Here is an 8,418-nt window from a genome sequence, read left to right as displayed (position 1 = left end):
CTGAGAGGAATCTTCGAGTTTCTTTTGACCATGTCTTTTATGTCCCTGAAAAACATTCAATTCATCCAAAATGCTGCAAGAGTGCTGCAGCAGTATTTAGCGGTTTCTCCCATATTGGTTTCTCTTTGTTGGGTACAGAATTTAATTTAAAATCCTCTCCTCACGTGCAAATTCTTTAACAATCAGGCGCAGTCTGAGAGCACGTCACTCTCAGACTGTGGGATTAAGGGAAAATGGAAGGCTTTGGATTCGGGAGACAGACATCTTCTCTACTTTTAAGATTAGGCCTAAAATTTTTGTTTTTGAAAAATGTATAGTATGTACAGTGTTTTATTCTTCACTCACCTTTTTTCACTCGGTGTGTTTATAGACCAGCATATATTTAATCATTAGTTATTGTTCATGTCTGACTCTCTTCCAAAGCATGTCAGATGTTGTATCTTTATCCCCTCACCGTCAGCTGGTTGCAGCAGATGGCTGCCCCTCCCTGAGCCTGGTTCTGCCAGAGATTTCTTCCTATTAAAAGAGAGTTTTTCCTTCCCACTTTTGCCAAGTGCTTGCTAATATGGGGGCCATTTGTTTTTTGGGGTTTTCTCTTTTTTATCTTAGGGTCTATACCTTACAATATAAAGCGCCTCAAGTGTAAAATATGCTGCTCAAAAGATTAAAGGAACACTTAAATTACACATTGGATACAGATCAATAAAATATTCAAGTTGAAAATCTGGCCACCCCTGGATGCGCCCCTGGTCTGACCTCATCTGTCAGCCTGTCCATCACCATGGCAACCAAGAAAGGACTCCGATCCAATCCCTGTTTGACTTTTTCTTTAAAGAGAAATTATAGATGAAACTACGACAGCCTGGCAGACACTTAAAATGAACTCGCATGTAATTCGCATGTTTGTGGATATAAAAAAGGGTAAGATTCAATAATATAATAATAACATCCTTATCAAAATCACTGTAAACTACTTTTACTTGGATGATTATTTATTTATTTATAGTTTTAGTAGTTTTGTTTCAGAGCATGATCTCCTGGTCAAGTGACTACTCTTACTATATTTTCACTGAATGCTGAATATGATGAGTGTCATCATCGTCACCATCATCATCAGAACGATAATCTTCCTCATCCCATGACGCCGACCCACACCATATCCGACTCCTCCCCGCCCGAAGCCTGTTGTAAAGATGGCGTCCATCATGGAGGGGCCGCTCAGCAAGTGGACCAACGTCATGAAAGGCTGGCAGTATCGCTGGTTTGTTCTGGACTACAATGCCGGCCTGCTGTCGTACTACACGGTACGTTCATCTCGGCTGTGAATGTCAGCATGTTTGGCTCCGGAGGTTAGACTGTGGAAGTTGTGGCTGGTCGTCAGCAGAAGTGGGAGAGGGGCCTTGTGTTTGTCAGGAGTTGGGAGTCTCAGCTGGCAAAGCGAGGCGAGTCTCTGTTGGCGACGGATGCCTACATTGGCCAATAGCAGCGGCTTTCGAATGCTAACTGACCAATCGGGTGATAGCATTTTTTCCCCCATGCTTCCGCAATTGCGGCTAGCTAGCACAGCTACACGCTAAAAACCCCACAGTTTTCACGTAGAGATAGTTATGGATATTTTAAAATGTCAGGGGAAATGTGTGTGCATGCGTGAGAGACGACCTTTGTTCTGATAGCTAACCAAGCGTTCACTAGTTTCCTTAAAGCCATAAAGCTACACCGCGAAGGCAGAGTGGCTGCTGGTTAGTTACCCTCGCCGGGTTTGTGATCAGTATTTAATGTGGACTGTAAACCAGGCAAAAGTTATAATCGGTGAAAGAATCTGTAGGAAAGAGCAAGTGCCGTCCATTCCTCTGAGAAAGTTAACAAAAATCAATGTACTCTTGTTTACATGGACAGCAATTGACAGAAGGGATATGAACACAGTAATCTGAGCTCTCAGTTAACCGTGACTGCAGTTAGTGTGCTGAATTATAGTCGTCACTATGATAGGAGGAGGTCTGAGAAGAAATCTGCCAACAGGGTCTCAAATAATCCTGATTGGCAGTCCAACATTGTATTGATGGTATGTGTGTTATGTCTTGTGGGTCTTTTATCAGTTTGTTGATTCTCTGTCCAGTATACCCACTACAGTTGTGATCAGGAGTTTACACACAGCTCATTTCCTTAAGAACTTTAAAATACAAGTACTTTGAATTTATCTAGGATTTTCTAATCCACACTGGGCCAAATGTATACATAGTGGCTCGAATATATACATACAACCCGACTAATATTAGTTTAGATGTTTCTTAGTGAGTTGCACCTCGACCAGACACTTTTGGTAACCATCAATAAGCTTCTGGCATAATTGTGGCTGGATATTTTTTAACTCTTGGCAGAATTTGAATACATTTGAACGCATATTGGGGCTACCACCACCATGCTTGACAGTTGGTACAGTGTTCTTAGGTTTGAAAGCTTAACTTTTAGTCCTACAAAAATAAATCTGTAATAGTGGCAAAAATAAAGACCATTGCATCCAAAGAGCTTTTTTTTTTTTTTCTTCATTTGATCATAAAACGTTTCTCAAGAAGCCATTTGGTTTGTCCATGTGAGCCACTGACAATTTCAGTTGAGCTTGAAGGTGTCGACTTTTGAGCAGTGGCTTCTTTCTTGGTCAGCACTTTTATACTTCATGGCAGGCTTGAATCTTGTGTCACTCATCTGAGGGTGAAGTGCTGACAGAACTGAATAATTTGTATTTATATAGTTGTTTGAAATGATGATCTTGGAATCTGCAGTTGTCTACAAATGGCTCAAGTGATTTTCAGAGCTTTCTTCTTAGGTCTTTATTGAGTTTCTCAGACTTTACCATTGTCCTGACTGTCGGTTCATCCAGTGAGTGTCAAAAAAAAATCTTTTTCATCCTGGCAAAGAGAAACCTCCAGTTTAGTGTATCGTGATCACTTATGATACAGAAGTTAACAGGATTTATTCGACAGACACTGTAGAACCTTCAGCCCAACTTATTCCAAGATCAGAGAGAGTGTATGTATGTATTTGAATTACTATGACATTCATGATGAGTGTATGTATTGGCTTTGATTTTGCGCTTTTATACTCTATCTGAGCACTTTTTGCAACATGCCTCATTCACAAGCACACGTTTTTTTTTCTACTGCAGTGCTTTCTATCTAACATTCACACACATTCATACTCTGATGGCTGTATCGGAGAGCAACTTGGGGTTAGTGTCTTGCCCAAGGGTATTTGGCATGCAGACTGGAGCAGCCACATCAAACCATCCAATTAGTAAATGACCTGCACTCCCTCCTGAGCTACAGCCACCCCTACTTCTGACTGTATTTGTATCCCTGTTATGCACATGTCCAAATTTATTCTGAGTGTTATTCATTTCAACAAAAAGTAAGAAACGTAAAACTTTTTCAAAGTAACATGAATTAACATGAATTATTAAACCATGACATCAGTCACATTTTCTGCCATTTACTTTTATTATTTTAGGGGAAATCGTCTCTATTTTTTATAATAAGACTTTTGGAACTTCTGGACTTTTGAAAGTTGTTGGAATTATTGAAATTTCCGAACATAAACATGTAAAAATGTGCTTGCATTTAAATGCACATCCTGTTCTCATACTCAAAATGTTTTGATCCCTGACTCTTTGTTTTATTGATTCACAGTCAAAAGACAAGATGATGCGAGGATCCAGAAGAGGCTGCGTACGACTCAGGGTAGGAGTCTCAAACCCTTCCTCTTCATGATAGTTTCCCTTAAATGTATCCTGTGCATCCTTGCTTACCTGCTTTACCTTTGTTTCTGGACGTGCGTGTGTGGTTATCTGACAGGATTTGGTTTGACGGTGCAGTCTCTGTTTGTTGACATAGTTTGACGAGTTTCACATTCTCATAAATCTGCTGCTACGTTCCAGTGAAGCATTTCTCCTTTTCTGTGTACTTTCAGTTTTGGCTGCTGTCCACTAGATAGCAGCAGTTGTCATACTTGTGTGTGTTTGTTTCTTCTTCATAACTAGAGCCTTGAAAGAATGAGCTTTCATTTTATAATTGTGAATGTCTAAAGACATGAAGGATAAAAAGCAGAACTATATCTATTGACCAATATTGACACAATTTATTCTTCCTTCTCTGGGAGGTGAATTGTTATGTTAATGCTTTCAGCTAAACTCTCAAAGTGAAAAGAAAGTGTCTAGTTTCTTTTTGCTCATTGTGCTAGTTTGCTGCGTTTGAAAGTAAACCTGTTTGTCTTTGGCTTGTGAATTCACTGTATGTTCTAACATGACTTAACTGGGATTAAAGGTTGAGTTGAAGTAAACTTTCCACACTAGAGACGAGGGAGGAGGTTGTTGATGTGTATTGTGACCAAAACAGAGCTTCTTAGTCTGGCCTTGTTGTCCTTATCTACATACCCATTTTTATACACTTTTAACCTTTAGACTTCCTGGAAGCTGCACATCAACATATCATGTTTCTTGTGTTTTCAGTTGACGTAAAAAAATAGGGGAAAGTTGATTATTTTAAAAATAAGCACTCACTATTTTAGCCAGATAGGACCGAAAGGAGGAAGTATCTTGTGAAACTACCTGTATAGAGGATCCAGTTTCATGTACTTGTATGTATTCGTGCAGTAATGGTGAATGAGACTGTTCAGGGTTTAATCTGATTGCTTTCTACAAACTCTTAATGAGTCACTCTGCTTTGACATGTCTAAAATAACAGTAAAGTCATATTCTCCAATGTCGCATTATACTGGTTGAAGTGAATTTTCCTTCAATTGAATATTCAGTGGTTATGCAGTGAAAGTCAACATTATTCTGTGATAATGAAATCGCAGTCAACGTACATGATGTCGTTTGTTTTTTAAATTTTAATCAGACAGGATGTAGGAGAGTGCATCCCCATCCTGAACTGTGCTAATGCTATCAACACACTTCATGACTGGGTTGCATTATCCTGATTGATTATTTGGTCAATACCCTCTCACTCCACAAAGTCCTCAATCGTGAGACAATCGCTGGTGCTATTTTTATAAAAAGAGAAGCACTACGTCAGTTGGGTTGGTCTTTTCTGGTTGCAGGAGGAGTAGACTACCTGTGAAAAACACCCTGTCCAAACCCAATGGTGACTGCAGTTTAGTACATTTACGTCATTAAATTAATTAAACCCTTGTCAACAAAGTCATTGGTGTGGCTGCGTTTTATTAACCCTTAGGTCCAAAATGTTGAGCAACGCTTTGTAGTTTTAATATCACGACCAACATGTTCTTAAATCTAAAAACTGTCAGACAGCCTCTCTGGCTGGATGTTGTGCCCAGTTTTGTGTTTACTGATATAGACTTTCATACAGTATGTTTATATATTTGGTTTAACAGTAACTGTATGATGGCAGGAGTTTTCCATGTCTACATACATTCACTGGCCACTTCATTAGTTACACCTTGCTGATTGCACCTCTTATCTTTCAACAAGGAGCTCGAAATATTCCTAATAGCGCCAAATCACAACAACTGTTACTTTAAGGTTCTTTATACAGTGGCGTAAAGACTTTGCAATATTTGGGAGAAACAGGGAGAAACCTCTGGCTCAGGGAGGGGCATCCATCTGACCGGTGGGGGTGAGGGGAAGAAGAAAAGAAAAAGGACAAGATGGAAGAAACTGTGGGAGAAAGAAGACACATGTTCATGATATGCTGCAGTGGTATATGAGCATCTGTCGAGTGGAGAAAAATGCTCGATGCATTGCTGGAAATCCTGTTCAAGCCTTAAGAACAACAAGTCAGCATTCATTCTGAGAGTGAAGTGCTCTGTTAGGCTAATATGATACTATAAGGTATTTAAGATATGATAGGGTCTGATCTTTGTATGGGAGGAAATTTAAATTTAACTGGGAACCAATAAAGAAAAGTTAGTATGGGAGAAATATGGTCTCTCGTTCGTGTGCCTGTCAGCACTCTTGCTGCAGGACTTTGGACCAACCGAAGGCTTTTATAGGATATTTTAGAACAACTTGATAAAAATGAATTATAGTAGTCACTGTTGAAGAAATGAATGCATCACTTAGTTTTTCAGCGTCACTCTGAGATTAAATATTTTTAAATTTTAGAGATTTTTTACTGTTGAAAGAAAGCAATCCTACATGTTTGTTTAATATACGCGTTCAAGGATCTGATCAAAAATGACTCCATGATTTTATACACTGTTACTGGAGGCTAATGTGATGCCATCCAGGATAAGTATCTCATTAGGCAACATGTTTTTACGATTTTTACAGCCAAATATAGTCTGAATAACTCTACTACTCTCTGTTAGTGGCTTAGTGATATAATTACAGCTGCATTAAAAGTGTGTGGGACGTAGCCTGTTAGTAAATCGATCGTCTTTGACGTAGTAGCATTAATCCATGATAAGACCTCTCTAGATGGGCTTGCAGGGATTCTAATAAACATGTTGATGTGTAAGAAATTATTGAAGTTGGTTTGAAAAGGTTGGTTTTAATATCAGCAGTTACTACAGTTGCTGTATTTACTGTATATGCCTGTGCTATGGATGTAAATGTTTCTTTCTTTAATGGTTAAAAAAATATATTTGTAAATCCATTAATTAAGTAATTACTAGTTTAAGTTAAAGGAATATTCAGCTCAGCAGAGCTCTGACTGTTTGTTAGCTTGGCCTACATTAATGCCAAGAAACCTGCCATTGTTCTTATTTTCTTTAATTCTTTAGTGATAAATGTTGAGATCCTAGTTTGTGAAGAACTTTTTTATAGACCAAAAAATGATTGGTTTCCAGGCCAAAGCTGCACATTTGAGTTATGCCAGAGAAGTTGTTGCCATCTTTTTTTTTTTTTTTTTTTTAGAGGAACAACAGTGTCCCAGGTCGTGCGCAGTGAGGATGGAAGTGTATTAAGAGATAATCAGCCTCTATGAAAATCAAGTTTTGGTAGCTGTTCTGCATTGAGTTGCTATATGGTATGAAGAACATGGCAAAGAAGGGAGCACTTCTCTAAATTATTTAGACCACTTTCAGAAAAACATCTTGTCTACTGAAATTGTTTTCCTAGTGCTGTGTAGTCCATTATTAGAATATTAAATGTTTAATAATAAATATGTGCAGAAGTGTAATATTACAGAGGGAAAACTGTGAGTGGGCTTATGTACACTTTGAGTGAAGCTACTCAAGTCTAACGGTGAATTAAATGCAGTGTTGAGGGTGTTACTTTTAGCATCTGCATCAGGGGTGGGGGAACTCCAGGCCTCGAGGGCCGGTGTCCTGCAGGTGTGAGATGTGTCAGGGCTCGCAAAAATCGCTAGCCCGACGTCCCGGGGCTAGCGAATTTTCCAGTCGGGCTACCAAAATCTATCTCAGCCCTGCCCGTCGGGCTATCATAGGAAGGAAAAATGTATGTCAATGCTTTTGCATTCTTTCGGAAATGTAGCTGAGTAATTATGTCATTGGCATCGATGAGCCACTGTCAATATGTGACATATTGAAATCGCGTTTGAATTTGCGCTTGTTTTTTGCTTTCACTTTGCGATCGCGCGAACTGTGTGTAGAGAGCGGCAGCACTGATTGGTGAGTGACGATTAATTGCGCACCAATTCCTCTGACATCGTCTTATCACTCATTAGCTACTATTCAAACCTGACAAGTGAAATCTCCCACAGCAAGCTTAAACATGTGAGAGGTTGATTGCGCAGAGAATCGCTGACCGTTATGTGAGTGCGTGTGTAAAAGCAGCAGGATTTATATTTTAGCTCTGCTGAGCCAAATAAGACAAGTCAGGGTGAAGAAGTGACAGCCAAAGAAAAGCCGACCACAAAACGGAAAAGTTATGACAAATCAGACTGAGGGAAAAAGAAAGTGCATCTTTATGGTTTCATGGACAAAAGAATTTCTGTGGCTGGAATATGACGAGCTAAATAACCAGGGGTGCACATAAGTGGTCCGCAGGTGCGCATTCGCTGTCAAAATAAAAAACGCGCACCAGATAAGAAGTTGCAACGCGCACCTCCAGATTTTCTGGAGGAGGACAGATATTTGTTTAGAACTCTTAAAGATGTCGAAGAAGCTCCTTTAAGCAATTACTTTGGTGTTCCTCCACCTCCAGAGAAATGTCAGGAGTCTGAACCGCAAAAGAAGCGCGTATTCTCGGAAAAGTGGTTGTAGGAGGTGAGCTGGCTTCAAACAAATGATGAACGCACAGAGATGTGGTGCAGAATATGCCGTGAAAATCCCACTCTAGCGGACAAAAACAGCGCCTTTTATATGTACGCAAACGCACGTTGCAACTTCTTATCTGGTGCGCGTCTTTTATTTTGACAGCAAATGCGCACCTGCGGACCACTTATGTGCACCCCTGTAAATAACATAATGTTCTGCCGGGTGTGTTGTTGGTTTTCCCTC

The 8,418-nt window shown here is 39.7% G+C and overlaps 1 protein-coding gene across 3 annotated transcripts in view; it reads left to right on the top strand.

Annotated features, from left to right (window-relative positions):
• Window positions 1-804: 804 nt before the first annotated feature.
• The window catches only part of osbpl9 (oxysterol binding protein-like 9), a 37,186-nt gene continuing 29,572 nt past the window's right edge, over window positions 805-8,418 (top strand). For 2 of the 3 annotated variants that reach the window (XM_019351603.2, XM_025903292.1), the window contains exons 1-2: window positions 1,027-1,304; window positions 3,684-3,734. In XM_019351603.2, the coding sequence (XP_019207148.1) occupies window positions 1,194-1,304; window positions 3,684-3,734 (162 nt within the window). In that variant the 5' untranslated portion in view covers window positions 1,027-1,193. Of the gene's footprint in view, window positions 922-1,026; window positions 1,305-3,683; window positions 3,735-8,418 lie in introns of those variants that run through there. The other variant, XM_003439777.5, reaches the window with a different exon arrangement.

Source organism: Oreochromis niloticus, linkage group LG23 (genome assembly GCF_001858045.2).
Source record: "Oreochromis niloticus isolate F11D_XX linkage group LG23, O_niloticus_UMD_NMBU, whole genome shotgun sequence".
In the NCBI taxonomy this organism is placed as follows: domain Eukaryota; kingdom Metazoa; phylum Chordata; class Actinopteri; order Cichliformes; family Cichlidae; genus Oreochromis; species Oreochromis niloticus.
The sequence above is the reverse complement of the archived record's forward strand: the minus strand, read 5'-3'. Positions and strand labels throughout refer to the sequence as shown.